The sequence below is a fragment of the Oncorhynchus kisutch genome, linkage group LG21 (genome assembly GCF_002021735.2).
Source record: "Oncorhynchus kisutch isolate 150728-3 linkage group LG21, Okis_V2, whole genome shotgun sequence".
Taxonomy (NCBI): domain Eukaryota; kingdom Metazoa; phylum Chordata; class Actinopteri; order Salmoniformes; family Salmonidae; genus Oncorhynchus; species Oncorhynchus kisutch.
In genome coordinates, this window is record NC_034194.2 from 34,157,688 (window position 1) to 34,173,513 (window position 15,826).

The following is a 15,826-nucleotide window of genomic DNA, read 5'->3' on the forward strand; positions in this document are numbered from 1 at the left end:
ACGAGATCTTCAGTTTCTTGGCAATTTCTTACATGGAATAGCCTTCATTTCTCAGAACAAGAATAGACTGACGAGTTTCCGAAGAAAGGTTTTTGTTTCTGGACATTTTGAGCCTGTAATCAAACCCACAAATGCTGATGCTCCAGATACTCAACTAGTCTAAAAAAGGCCAGTTGTATTGCTTCTTTAAGCAGAACAACAGTTTTCAGCTGTGCTAACATAATTGCAAAAGGGTTTTCTAATGATCACTTTTAAAATGATAAACTTGGATTAGCTAACACAACATTCCGTTGGAACACAGGAGTGATGGTTGCTGATAATGGGTCTCTGTACGCAGATATATGTAGATATTCCATAAAAAAATCTGCCGTTTCCAGCTACAATAGTCAGTTACAACATTAACAATGTCTAACAAGGTCTACACTGTATTTCTGATCAATTTGATGTTATTTTAATGAACAAAAAAAATAGATTTTCTATCAAAAACAAGGAACCTTCTAAGTGACCCCAAACTTTTGAATGGTAGTGCACATGAAAAAGTAAAAATGTTTATTGGAATTGGAGAAGGATGCTTGTCTCTCAAAGATTGAGCATGTTGATCTGCAGTTTTTCTGAGGGCTTAATCTTTCTGTGCAAGAGAGGGTAAACTCCTGCTGGTTGTTAGCTCTATACTGGGTTAATTGATTTAGAGGCCAACAGGGGCCATGTTCTTTTGCTGAAATGAACTCTAATGAACCTTTTAAGTGACATCACGATAACAGTTACATTTTCACTTAAGACCTTACCCATTTCACATTGCTATCTTAAAAAGATAATATTTCATGATTTTGAGGATGAATTGTTTGCTCGCTTTATACATGAATACAACTTGATAGGAACCAGATATGGCATTATTTAACGAAGCCTCAAAAAACATTCTGGATACTAAGTTAAAATATTCAAATACGGGGTTTCATGAAATAATTTCATATATACATTTTTTTATGATGAACTAAATTGCCTATATAAAGTGTACATATATATATATATATATATATATATATATATATATATACACAGTACCATTCAGTCAGAATGGGTTAAGAAACGAATGGTTCTGCAGATATAAAAAAATGCGGATGGATATACGGTCAGGTCCATAATTATTGGCACCCTTGTTAAAGAGGAACAAAAAATAAATAGTACAAACTACATTTTTAAAAATGTAAATCATATTATTTTACACTCAGGGAAAGGGCTTTTGTTTAATAAGTAATAAAACAAATCCAAGAAAGATAGGGGTTAAATGTATTGTCACCTCTGTTTTTAGTACTACAGCACCCTCCCCTTGCGAGGATAACAGCACAGAGTCTTTTTCTCAAATGTTTTATGAGATTGGAGAATACATTGGGAGGGATCTTAGATCGTTCCTCCATACAGATTCTTTCCAGATCCTTGGCATCCTTCGTCTGTGCTTAATAGAATGCCCTCTTCAATTCAAACCGTAGGTTTTCAATGGGGTTCAAGTGGAGGCTGAGATGGCCATTGCAAAATGTTGATTTTGTGGTCAATAAACAATTTCTTTGTAGATTTTGATGTGCGCTGGTGTTATTGTCTTGCTGGAAGATCCAGTTACGTCAAAGTGTCTCCTGGCAGAGGCAACCAGGTTTTTGGCTACAATCTTCTGGTAATTGGTAAAGTTCACAATGCCGTTGACCTTAACAAGGGCCACAGGACCAGTGGATACAAAATAGCCCCATAACATTAAAGATGCGTCATCATATTTTACCATAGGTATGAGGAACTTTTATGCATATGTTTCGAGACCAAACCCACCTCTGGTGTACTTAACCAAAGAGCTCTATTTTGATGTCACCTCTTTCTCTGAGCAAATGTATTAGTACAAAATAATATAATGTCCTTTTTTGCATACAATATAGCTCAGTATTTGTATTATTTATTTTGTGCAGTCTTTTTAGTTATTCTTTATCAAGGGTGCCAATCATTTTGGACCTGACAGTATATTGAGGTTTTTCATAATGCAAATGTTGAAGTCAGAGCCCCGTCGTGTACAGAGGGGAAGAACAGTATTAGACAATGTGTGTTTGATCAGCAAAATAAAACATGTAAAAACATTAAAGTCATTATATATTTCATATTCACTTACAACAGTATTAGTCCAGAGCCATGCATGGCCCATCATCTCAGCAACAGTAACAAGATGGACGTTCAGTGTTATGCCAATTTACAAGTCAACAAATACAGTGATTTGTTTCACGTTCCTCGTGTCAGAGAAACCATGGCCCTCCTCAGGAACAACAGGCCTGCTTCCCATTTCCTAGGTTTCATTGCATGTCTTACGTGTAGTTTGTAGTTGACCATTACTGTGCATTCCCCCTCCCCATGTAGAGAACACACACATACAAACACACTCCACGAATCAGCTCCATCCATCAAGCGTCGTTAGCCGACTTACCCACTTGGGGGAACTTTGTACATATCTGTCACAAAAATGGAGCATCCACAATAGATTAACATGAATGAATTCCATGCAGGACAAGGAGGGAGGAGGCATGGACTTCTCCTCCAGCCTGGAGGTCTATCAGAACTGAGGCGTATTGCTATCTCTCTGGGGCAGTGTTTTAGAAGACACAAAGCAAGTCCTCATCTCTCCTAGACAGTACTCTCCATGACCCACTCTTGGCTGTCGAAGGTCCCCTTGCTCCCCCCCATATCCCCTTCCTCGTCACACTGTAGCAGCATGCCGTTCACAGACAGGCTCCTCTTAGTCCAGATGTTGCTGATGCGCCGCGGGTAACTGCACACCGGCGTTGTGGCAGTGGAGGTGCTAGAGGCCATCGCTTGGTCTGTTTGTTGATCTGTATCCATACAGTCCCCCATGTCAAACGACTGGCTCCTTTTTGGTTTGGAGTCATGAGACAGCATGAGCAACCGGCTCAGCCGCGAGTCCATTGTCCGGCCCAGCAGGGGCTCCCTGTCCGTGTGGGGCCTATCGCCACCCGCCACCGGGGTGCTACTGCTGGATGAGGGCTCCCCCAGGTCTCCCCTGCCCTGGGCCCCCCGGAGCTCTAGGGAGTTGAAGGCCCCCAGCAGGTGATCCAGGTTTGCCCTGGGCTTAGAGGGGGCAGCCTGCCTCCACATAATGGCCAGGGTGCTGTTGGGGCTGTAGGAACCCTCCCCGACCACCGAGCCCCCCGACGAGGATGAGGACGAGGTGCTCTGGAGGGAACCACATTTAAACTCCACCACCTCATCCTGGAGGGTCACTTTGGCCTTTGGTTTGGGCAGGGGAAGGGGCACGCCGTTCTGTCCCAGCCGGCCCCCATTGGTCTGTGAGTGGGTGTCACTTACGCTGGTCAGCTTGCCGCTCCCCCCGATGCCACCCCCCTCATGGTCGGTGGCCTTGTAGCGTACCATCAGGATAACGATGAAGACGAGTAGCGTCGCCACGATGATGCCACCCACCACCAGGATCATGGTGCCCCCCAGAAACTGGCTGTGGAGAGACTGGCACTGTGTGTAGTCGTCGCGGGTAAAGAACTGGGCACAGCCCACCACGTTGGTGGCCGTCAGGGTGGTGGCGGTGTCGTCCCAGGCGGCCAGGACACACAAGTCGTACTTGGTCCCCGACACCAGGTTGGTCACCAGGAAGGCCTGGCTGGAGGCCGGGATCATCCTATAGAAACAGAGAGGAAGAGTTAAACATGGTGATGACTGAGTCGAGTCAGCATAATCATTGTTGGACATCCGTGAAAACCTGTGAAAGTCAGCTGTGAAAACCTACTACATTTGATACAATTTAATTGATTTGGAGGATAATGTTATTAACATGCATCTTTCTTAACACCATGCATTTCATATCAATACAAAACTGTGCTTGAGTGTTCTTTATGATGCCATTTCCACTGAAAGAAAAGCAGGGCTTCCTCATTCCTGAGGAGTTGTCCAGTGTTAAGTCTCTTTGTGGTTGAGGTTCTAGTCTAACAGACAGACAGCTGTAATTGGCTTTATCTCTCTAAACCATCTGTCCTGCTGCAGCAAACAGACGCTCCACCCCATGTCTGAGCCATGGAGATGTGAGAAGAATAAATAACCAGAACACAGAGGAAAAGAGGGAAAAGGAGAAGATTGAAAGGCTTCTGTAACAGCTAGAGCCTCAGATACCTATGTTGCGCAGGCGAGTCTTAGTCCGCTTATAAGGCAGGAACCTGTCTGAGAACATGACGAGTTATGTCCAGGGAACTGGCTCGGAGCTGTTCGACAACATCAGTCATTCAGTCACAGTAGCTGGTCATGCACACCCATGTAGTATGCTGGCCATAAACACCCATGTGATAAGCTGGCCATCAACACCCATGTGATAAACTGGCCATAGACACCCATGTGATAAGCTGGCCATAAGCACCCATGTGATAAGCTGGCCATAAACACCCATGTGATAAGCTGGCCATCAACACCCATGTGATAAGCTGGCCATCAACACCCATGTGATAAGCTGGCTATCAACACCCATGTGATAAGCTGGCCATCAACACCCATGTGATAAGCTGGCCATCAACACCCATGTGATAAGCTGGCCATCAACACCCATGTGATAATATATAACCATATGATAATAACTATAACCAATGATGCCATACCTTTTTTTCACATTGTTCTGTGTTTTCTGATAACTCACTGATAACTCACTCCACACTAATACTACAGTATTAGTGTGGAGTGAGCAAAAGATGCTAAATAATCTGAAACAGGAAATGCCCATGCTCAGGTCTGTTCAACACTGGTCTGATTCCAAGCTTCAAGGATGCTGCAATCGTGGACTGGGATATTTTTATTTTATCTTTATTTAACTAGGCAAGTCAGTTAAGAACAAATTCTTATTTTTAATGACGGCCTAGGAACAGTGGGTTAACTGCCTGTTAACTGCCTGCCTCCTTACGGTTACTAGTCCAATGCTCTGACTACTAGGCTACCCTGCCGCCCCATGTTCCAGATAGTGTCGAACAACAACATTGATGTTAACGCTGATTCGGTGAGGGAGTTTATTAGCAAGTGCATCGGTGATGTTGTACCAACAGCGACTATTAAAACCTTCCCCAACTAGAAACCGTGGATTGATGGCATCATTCGCGCAAAACTGAAAGCGTGATCCACTGTTTTTAATCAGGGAAGGCGACCGAAAACATGACCGAATACAACAGTGTAGCTATTCCCTCCGCAAGGCAATCAAATAAGCTAAGCGTCAGTACAGAGACAAAGTAGAGTAGCAATTCAAGGGCTCAGACACGAGAGGTATGTGGCAGGGTCTACAGTCAATCACGGACTATAAAAGGAAAACAGTTCCCGTCGCGGACCACAATGTCTTGCTCCCTGACAAACTAAACAGCTTCTTTGCTCGCTTTGAGGACAATACAGTGCTACTGACACGGCCCGCTACCAAAACCTGCGGGCTCTCCTTCACTGCAGCCAATGTGAGTAAAACATTTAAACGTGTTAACCCTTGCAAGGCTGCCAGCCCAGACGGCATCCCTAGCCACGTCCTCAGAGCATGCGCAGACCAGCTGGCTAGTGTGTTTTCGTACATATTCAATCAATCCCTATCCCAGACTGCTGTTCCCACATGCTTCAAGAGGGCCACCATTGTTCCTGTTCCCAAGAAAGCTAAGGTAACTGAGCTAAACGACTATCGCCCTGTAGCACTCAATTCCGTCATCATGAAGTGCTTTGAGAGACTGGTCAAGGATCATATCACTTCCACCCTACCTGACACCCTAGACCCACTCCAATTTGCTTACCACCCCAATAGGTCCACAGACGACACAATCGCAATCACACTGCGCACTGCCCTAACCCATCTGGACAAGAGGAATACCTATGTAAGAATGCTGTTCATCGACTACAGCTTAACATTTAGCACCATAATACCCTCCAAACTCGTCATTAAGCTCGAGACCCCTGATCTCGACCCCGCCCTGTGCAACTAGGTCCTGGACGGGACGCCCCCAGGTGGTGAGGGTAGGAAACAACATCTCCACCTCGCTGATCCTCAACACTGGGGCCCCACAAGGGTGCTTTCTCAGCCCTCTCCTGTACTCCCTGTTCATCCATGACTGCGTGGCCATGCACGCCTCCAACTCAATCATCAAGTTTGCTGACAACATTACAGGTGGTAGGCTTCATTACCAACAACGATGAGACGGCCTACAGGGAGAAGGTGAGGGCCCTCGGAGTGTGGTGTCAGGAAAATAACCTCACACTCAACGTCAACAAAACAAATGAGATGATCATAGACTTAAGGAAACAGCAGAGGGAGCATCCCCCTTTCCACATCAACGGGACAGTAGTGGAGAAGGTGAAAGCTTTAATTTCCTCGGCGTACACATCACAGACAAACTGAAATGGTCCACCCACACAGACAGCGGGGTGAAGAAGGCGCAACAGCGCCTCTTCAACCTCAGGAGGCTGAAGAAATTTGGCTTGTCACCAAAAACACTCACAAACTTTCACAGATGCACAATTGAGAGCATCCTGGGGCTGTATCAGGGCTGTATCACCACCTGGTATGGCAACTGCTCCGCCAACAACCGTAAGGCTCTCCAGAGGGTAGTGAGGTCTGCACAACGCATCACCGGGGGAAAACTACCTGCCCTCCAGGACACCTACTCCACCCGATGTCACAGGAAGGCCAAAAAGATCATCAAGGACAACAACGACCCGAGCCACTGCCTGTTCACCCCGCTATCATCCAGAAGGCGAGGTCAGTACAGGTGCATCAAAGCTGGGACTGAGACGCTGAAACAGCTTCTATCTCAAGGCCATCAGACTGTTAAACAGCCATCACTAACATTGAGTGGCTGCTGCCAACATACTGACTCAAATCTCTAGCCACTATAATAATTCAAAATTGGATGCAATAAATGTCTCACAAGTCACTTTAAACAATGCCACTTTATACGTATAATGTTTACATACCCTACATTACTCATCTCACATGTACAGTGGGGCAAAAAAGTATTTAGTCAGCCACCAATTGTGCAAGTTCTCCCACTAAAAAAGATGAGAGAGGCCTGTAATTTTCATCAAAGGTACACTTCAACTATGACAGACAAAATGAGAAAAAAAATCCAGAAAATCACATTGTAGGATTTTTAATGAATTTATTTGCAAATTATGGTGGAAAATAAGTATTTGGTCAATAACAAAAGTTTATCTCAATACTTTGTTATATACCCTTTGTTGGCAATGACAGAGATCAAACGTTTTCTGTAAGTAAGTTAAGGTTTTCACACACTGTTGCTGGTATTTTGGCCCATTCCTCCATGCAGATCTCCTCTAGAGCAGTGATGTTTTGGGGCTGTTGCTGGGCAACACGGACTTTCAACTCCCTCCAAAGATTTTCTATTGGGTTGAGATCTGGAGACTGGCTAGGCCACTCCAGGACCTTGAAATGCTTCCTACGAAGCCACTCCTTCGTTGCCCGGGCGGTGTGTTTGGGATCATTGTCATGCTGAAAGACCCAGCCACGTTTCATCTTTAATGCCTTTGCTGATGGTAGGCTTTGTTACTTTGGTCCCAGCTCTCTGCAGGTCATTCACTAGGCCCCCCCGTGTGGTTCCGGGATATTTGCTCACCGTTCTTGTGATCATTTTGACCCTACGGGGTGAGATCTTGCGTGTAGCCCCAGATCGAGGGAGATTATCAGTGGTCTTGTATGTCTTCCATTTCCTAATAATTGCTCCCACAGTTGATTTCTTCAAACCAAGCTGCTTACCTATTGCAGATTCAGTCTTCCCAGCCTGGTGCAGGTCTACAATTTTGTTTCTGGTGTCCTTTGACAGCTCTTTGGTCTTGGCCATAGTGGAGTTTGAAGTGTGACTGTTTGAGGTTGTGGACAGGTGTCTTTTATACTGATAACAAGTTCAAACAGGTGCCATTAATACAGGTAACGAGTGGAGGGCAGAGGAGTCTCTTAAAGAAGAAGTTACAGGTCTGTGAGAGCCAGAAATCTTGCTTGTTTGTAGGTGACCAAATACTTATTTTCCACCATAATTTGCAAATAAATTCGTTAAAAATCCTACAATGTGATTTTCAGGATTTTTTCCCCCTAATTTTGTCTGTCATAGTTGAAGTGTACCTATGATGAAAATTACAGGCCTCTCTCAACTTTTTAAGTGGGAGAACATCCACAATTGGTGGCTGACTAAATACTTTTTTGCCCCACTGTATATACTGTACTCTATACCATCTACTGCATCTTGCCTATGTCGTTCGGCCATCGCTCATCCATATATTTATATGTACATATTCTTATTCATTCCTTTACACTTGTGTGTATAAGGTAGTTGTTGTGAAATTGTTAGATTACTTGTTAGATATTACTGCATGGTCGGAACTAGAAGCACAAGCACTTCACTACACTCACATTAACATCTGCTAACCATGTGTATGTAACTAAAATAATGTGATTTTTATTTTATTTTATTTGATCAAAAGTTGATAATATTAAATGTTTTGGTCCTCAGGGGATGTAATCTATTACACAGTGATAATTGCTTGCTTGGTATAGGCATGGGATGGAGGGAAATTCCAGTGCTTAGTGAATATTTTGCCAGGCACTGCTCTGTCCTGTGACTGATTCATGTCAGGCCGTCTGTGTTGAATGTTTCATTCAGCTGAATTAAAATACATCGGGACAAAGTGGAACTCAGGAAAAAACGTCTGGCTGTGCTTATCACAAGGAGATGAATACAAGTTTTTTTCCCTACACCCTTTGGGCATCGAAAGGCAATTTGGAGATTGCTTTAAATCGTTTCCAGTGAAGGCATGAGGCCATAACATTAATCAGAGCGAGAGAGGATGTGAGTCCTTAAACATTGCTTCTGGGAAGGAAAAGTAGTGGGGAAGGGGATAGGGATAGGCACCAGTCAGCCACAGCTACCCTCATCCTCCCAAACAGTTTAAAAGCTATTGTCAGATACAGTTTCAACACACTTCCTTATTGGCAAGAAAGAAAAAAGAACTGAAAACAAACAAACAAATCATTGCTTCAGGTTATAGCATTTCTCCCACTCAACAATCATTAAAGTATTTCATGGCTAATTCCCCCCAGGAGGACTGTATGATTTCTTAAGGCGGCCTCTTTCTCTGGATAACAGACAAGGTCATGCCAAATGGGTCTCTTGCTCCATTGATTCAGCCTAAATGTCAGGGTGCTGGGAAATGTGATTATGCTTATATAAGCAAAAATCCCTAATGGGCTCTGCACTCCCTGCCAGGGAATTTATTGGGAGATGCTGCTGAATTGTACTATAGCGGTAGTGGGGAGATTAAATGGAACTTGATGCTAGCCTGTGTCTGTGTCCATACCCTTGATGTTACGTTCGTTCGATGAATTAGACCAAGGTGAAGCGTGGTACATTTTCCTTTTATTAAATGACACCGGGGAAAACCAACAAAATACACAACCGAACGTAAAGTTCTGCAGGGCTAAACAGCAACTATGCAAAAACAAGATCCCACAAACTAAGGTGGAAAACAGGCTGCCTAAGTATGATCCCCAATCAGAGACAACGATAGACTCTGATTGGGAACCATTCCCGGCCAGCAAAGAAACAGAAAAACTAGAATGCCCACCCAAATCACGCCCCGACCTAACCAAATAGAGAAATAAAAAGGCTCTCTAAGGTCAGGGCGTGACACTTGAGTGTATATCCTGCCATAAAACATCCTGCTATGGTAACTATAATGGATGAGTGCATTTTAGAAAAACAGCTAACTTTGGGAGTGTCAAACAGTGCAACTGCAGCATTAGCTCAAGGTTTGAGTAGTGTTTTGGCTTGTGTTGTTAAGCTCAAGGTTTGGTTAGTATGTTGGCTTCTGTTGCTAAGCTCAAGGTTGATTAGTGTGTTGGCTTGTGTTAAATCAAGGTTTGGTTAGTATGTTGGCTTCTGTTGCTAAGCTCAAGGTAGATTAGTGTTTTGGCTTGTGTTAAGATCAAGGTTTGGTTAGTATGTTGGCTTCTGTTGCTAAGCTCAGGGTTGATTAGTGTGTTGGCTTGTGTTAAGATCAAGGTTTGGTTAGTATGTTGGCTTGTGTTGTTAAGATCGCGGTTGGGTTAGTGTGTTTACTTGTGTTGTTAAGCTCAAGGTTTGGTTCGTGTTTTGGCTTGTGTTAAGCTCAAGGTTTGGTTAGTGGTTTGTCTTGTGTTGTTTTGCATTTACAAAGAATAAATAAGCATAACAGAGCTTGTAAACTCTCTTTTTTTAATAATTTTGTCTTTTCAAAGATAATCCTCCTACGAGCACATCAATACACACATCGATTACAATAAGGGTTGTTAAATCCAAAGCTAATGATCGCTAGAAAACTATTCATCATAAAGATGACGGCATCACTATCTGCCTGAAACGCACCATTAATATGCAAATGCAGATCCCATTTAATTTCTGTAAAAAGACTCTCTAAACCTCCTGGAATGCCGGAATATTTCATTACATTATTAATGACATGGGATGTTATCTGTTCACTCATACCCAAATCAGACACATTTTAAAGACCACATTCTCAAGTATTAATGTCTTGGCCTAAGGATAGGTTCAACAGATAAAATATCAAATGGGTCCAGAGCAAGGCTCTAGCTGGGTAGCACCATCTTGGTCTAAAGAGTAATGGGTATATCATTTGCGGGGTGCTTATATTTGGCTGTCAAACACTAGTACAAGTGTGTAATGGAAATGTCTTTTTTTGCACGGGCGGGGTCACCATTGTGGAGCATGGAGGAACAGGTGTGATGGTGTGGGGGTGCTTTGCTGGTGAAGCTGTCTGTGATTTATTTAGAAGTCAAGTCACACTTAACTAGCATGGCTACCACAGCATTCTGCAGCGTTAGGCAAAGGATGGCTACTTTGAAGAATCTCAAACACAAAATATATTTTGATTTGTTTAACATTTTTTTGGTTACTACATGATTCCGTATGTGTTATTTCATAGTTTTTATGTCTTCATTATTATTCTACAATATGGTACAAATAAAGAAAAACCCTGGAATGAGTAGGTGTGTTCAAATTTTGACTGGTACTGAATGTGTCAGCAACCACAGCTAATGAAGTCACTGAAACCCTTAACAAGGAGCTGCAGTCAGTTTTGGAATGGATGGCCAGTAATAAACTGGGCCTGAACATATCTAAAACTAAGAGCATTGTATTTTGGTACAAATCACTCTCTAAGCTCTAGACCTCAGCTGAATCTGGTAATGAATGGTGTAGCTGTTGAACAAGTTGAGGAGACTAAACTACTTGGTGTTACCTTGAGGGAGGCCTGTCCATAATAAAGAGATGCTCTGCTTTTCGGACACCACACTCAAGAAAGTCCTGCAGGATCTAATTTAGTCTTATCTTGATTATTGTCCAGTCATGTGGTCAAGTGCTGAAAATAATACCTAGTTAAGCTGCAGCTGGCCCAGAACAGAGCGTCACGTCTTCCTCTTCATTGTAATCAGACGGCTAATATAAGTACTATGCTGCCAGTCTCTCTTGGTTAAGAGTTGAGGAGAGACAGACTGCATCATTTCCTCTTTTACAAAAAACATGAATGTGTTAAAAATGTCAAATTGTTTGCATAGTCAACTTAGATATAGCTCTGACACACACTCTTACCCCACCAGACATGCCACCAGGGGTCTTTTCACAGTCCCCAAATCCTGAGAAAAATCAAGAAAGCTTACAGTATTATATAGAGAAATTATTGCATGGAACTATACAAGTATATATTGCTCAAATAAATAGCAAACCTGTTTTTTTTTAACGATAAAGCAATACCTCACGGCACAGCGCCTCTCCCCTATTTGACGTGTAAGTGTATGTATTGATATGTAGGCTATGTGTGCCATTTTTAAATTCATGTAGTTCTGTGCATGAGCTGTTCATGTCTATTCATGTTCTGTTTTATGTCATGTTTTGTGTGGACCCAGGAAGATTAGCTGTTGTTTTCACAACAGCCAATGGGGATCCTAATACAACACCAAATACCAAAACGAACACGTTTCTCTGTGATGCAAGAAGTATGGAGCGTGAATCCTCCACCACTCTCCGCGACTCCAGCTAACAGACAAAAATAGTGGATCCAGGACCTTGCTATCATTTCTGAAACACATTGTCAAGCCGAGGAGAAACATAGGCATTAAATCACATGGGATGGTACAATCAAACCATTATATGGTAAAGGATTGCTCTGAGGGACTCATTGCAATTGAACTGAAATATTACTGAAAGTCCGTGTCTGACACATAACTTCCATTACTATATCCACGTATAGCACTTTCTTTAGCTTCTATTGCTGCTTATACAATCCTGATGAATGAAGATAATATGCTTAACGTATTCTGGGTATATATTCTATCTTGCCCTAACCATAGGGTAAATAAATATACTATTATATTGTTCTCCGAGCCCTGAGTCTTTTATCGCCCGGCGATTCAGATTTGTCAGAGAAAAGAGCAAACACTTAGGATTTTCTACAGATTTGTTTTGAAGAGGAAAAAGGACTGGTTGTTCTAATGGAGAATCATACTGTATGCGATAACAAAGCTCTACACTGACTATAGGACTACATATCATTCTTTTCATGGCAGGTATAGCACAAGTTAGAGTTAACAATTTACATTCCAATCCCTTTGAAAAAAAGTGTATATAATAAACTAGAAAGTAATCATAGGCAAGTGTAGTGGTAATGATAAGCAGAAATAAATACTGTCTGATGAGATATAGACCTATATGTCACTAAAATGTTACTCTCGAAGTCTATGGCTGAACTGATCTGCCTTTCTCTAGGTTTTAACAGAGTAACTAATTTAAATGGCATGAAATAATTGGATTTCCTTTCCAACTGGTTTCACAGACGTTTGGAGATGTGCTAATATACTATATATCAGCTTCCTGTAATACACTTTCAGCCTCATCAAATAGCTGCTGTATTGGATTGACAGAATATCCATCCATTAAGCTTAGGGATGAAATTCCCTTATTTATGGCCTACTTAGCATAATGGAGCTGATGCTTAGCGACCGAAACATCAGATGATGAAAAAGGCAGTAGAAAGTGAAGTGAGTTGTTTCGCTGTCGAACAATTCAACGGACAGACAGAAACAATGGATGATGGATTGATCACTTAGGATTAACAACACCATTGTAGGCTATATTGTTATGGAAAACTGGGTATGAAAGCTGCTGGTTCTGTACACATGGCAGTGTTATTGATACTGTGTATTTTGTTTAGTGTAAACAGCATGATTTACTGTTTGGCACAATTCATCTTCATCATTCATCTTTTGTGAAAGCTGAGAGACATTATCTTTAGGTAAACAAAACAAGTCTACTGGAGTCTTAAAACAACATGTGTATTGAGCGTCTCCTCCATCTTTTGTTCCCTCATAGATCAAAGCTATCGGTGTTCCTACTTCTCTGAAAATGAAGGTTTGTTACCTGTAGATGAGGACTTCATCGTCGGAACAGTTGTACTGGAGCTGGTACATCTTTACCTTGGGCGCTGCCTTGCTGACGGTCCACTTAACCAAGGCTGAAATGGCTGTCACCTCTGACACAGTGACCACTTTCTCCGGGGGAGTCTTTGGAACCCCCTTGCTTATCCTGGTGGTGCCGGTGATGTCCGAGAGGCGGGACTTGGGCTGTGAGGCCTGACCAGTGCCGTTGCTGAGGTGGGGCAGCTGGATGATTGACAGATCCACTGAGGCGGTGGACTCCCCGGCCACGTTGGCCGCGATGCAGGTGAAGGTACCGTAGTCCTTGGAGGTGGTGATGAGAATCTCCAGGGTGCCGTTGCCGTAGACGACGGTTCGGGACGAGTTGCCAAGGACACGGTCGTCAGGGGCCATCCAGTGGATGGTGGGGGTGGGGTCTCCAATGGCCTCGCACCTCAGGCTGGCCATCTGGCCCTCCAGCACCAGCATCCTGTGGGTGTGCTGAGTGATGAGGGGTGGCTCGCACACAAACTCCTCCTCCCTCACATACCAGAAGTAGCGCCCCTTCAGGTTGGAAGGGGAAGCGCATGTCTCCTGATCATCGTCCCTCTCCAGCCGCCGCAGCCACAGCACCTCACAGTTACAATGCAGGGGGTTCCCCCCGATGCCAAGGGACAGCTGGGGGGCATAGGGAGTGGTCATCATCACTGAATCCTGGGCCCTGGCGAAGATGGGGTCTGGGGGCAGCTTCTTCAGTCGGTTGGAGGTGAGATCCAGGCGAGCCAGTCTCTCTAGATCAGTAAAGGTCCCCTCAGGGATGAAGTCCAGGAGGTTATGGTCAAGACTCAACTGGTGGAGAGAGACCATCAGCTTGACTGAGTCCCAGGGCAGGCTCCTCAGGTTGTTGTAGGACAGATCCAGATCCTCTAGGGAGGGTGCCAGGTCTTCCAAGGCCCGGTCCGAGATGCGTCCCAGCTGGTTGTTGTTAAGGATGAGGTGCTGCAGGTTGACCAGGCCCCGGAGATCATCAGGACCCAGCTCTATGAGACGGTTGTTGTCCAGGTGTAAGGAGCGCAGGGTCTCCAGGTCGCTGAAGGAGAAGGGCTGGATGTAGCTGATGGTGTTGCGGCTGAGCGTCAGGTCCACCAGGTCGGTCATGTTGGCAAAGTCCTGCTGGGTGATGCGGAGGATGTAGTTTCCGCCCAGCCGGAGCTCCACAGTGCGCCGGTCGATGTCCAGTGGGACGAAGAGCAAGCCTTTGGAGGGACACAAGGTCCCCAGGGACTCGGACAGGTTCTGGCACACACAGTACTTTGGGCATGCGTGGGCCATCAACACTGCGGTTCCCAGGACCAGCAGGCAACAGAGGATGTGGTCCATGGTAGAGTCACACAAAGGAATCTACAGAGAGAGAGAGAGAGAGAGAGAGAGAGAGAGAGAGAGAGAGAGAGAGATACAGACAGAGAGATGAGAGAGAGAGAAGAGAATAGAAAATAGGAGAAGAGAGAGAGAGGTGGAGGGAGAGAGAGAAGAGAAGAATGGAGAGAGAGAAACAGAAACAGAAAGAAAGACACGATTAGTTCTTCCATAGTATGCAGTCTAATTCTCCTTTCATTGTGGCAGACAATTATAATCTCATGTAAACTATCTGTGAGGATCTCTGCCTAGAGCGGTAGGGTTTTTGGGCCTGTTGTTGACAGGTTACCGCATCAGGGTTTTGGGGCCTGTTGTTGACAGGTTACAGCATCAGGGTTTTGGGGCCTGTTGTTGACAGGTTACAGCAGCAGGGTTTTGGGGCCTGTTGTTTACAGGTTACAGCAGCAGGGTTTTGGGGCCTGTTGTTTACAGGCTACAGCAGTAGGGTTTTGGGGCCTGTTGTTGACACATCAGTAGGGTTTTGGGGCCTGTTGTTGACAGGCTACAGCAGCAGGGTTTTGGGGCCTGTTCTTGACATGCTACAGCAGTAGGGTTTTGGGGCCTGTTGTGACAGCTTACAGCAGCAGGGTTTTGGGGCCTGTTATTGACAGGTTACAGCAGCAGGGTTTTGGGGCCTGTTGTTTACATTCTACAGCAGTAGGGTTTCGGGGCCTGTTGTTGACACATCAGCAGGGTTTTGGGGCCTGTTGTTGACAGGCTACAGCAGTAGGGTTTTGGGGCCTGTTATTGACAGGTTACGGCAGCAGGGATTTGGGGCCTGTTGTTGACAGGTTACAGCAGTAGGGTTTTGGGGCCTGTTGTTGACAGGTTACAGCAGTAGTGTTTTGGGGCCTGTTGTTGACAGGTTACAGCAGTAGGGTTTTGGGGCCTGTTGTTGACAGGTTACAGCAGTAGGGTTTTGAGGCCTGTTATTGA

At 44.3% G+C, this 15,826-nt stretch overlaps 1 protein-coding gene across 1 annotated transcript in view; it reads right to left on the bottom strand.

The window, feature by feature from the left end:
- Positions 1 to 448: 448 nt before the first annotated feature.
- The window catches only part of LOC109866658 (leucine-rich repeat and fibronectin type-III domain-containing protein 2), a 112,130-nt gene continuing 96,752 nt past the window's right edge, over positions 449 to 15,826 (bottom strand). The window contains exons 4-5 of the mRNA XM_020455440.2: positions 13,479 to 14,875; positions 449 to 3,676 (exon numbers count right to left, since the gene is read on the bottom strand). Coding sequence (XP_020311029.1) covers positions 2,653 to 3,676; positions 13,479 to 14,854 — 2,400 coding nt within the window. The 5' untranslated portion in view covers positions 14,855 to 14,875 and the 3' untranslated portion in view covers positions 449 to 2,652. The remainder of the gene's footprint in view (positions 3,677 to 13,478; positions 14,876 to 15,826) is intronic.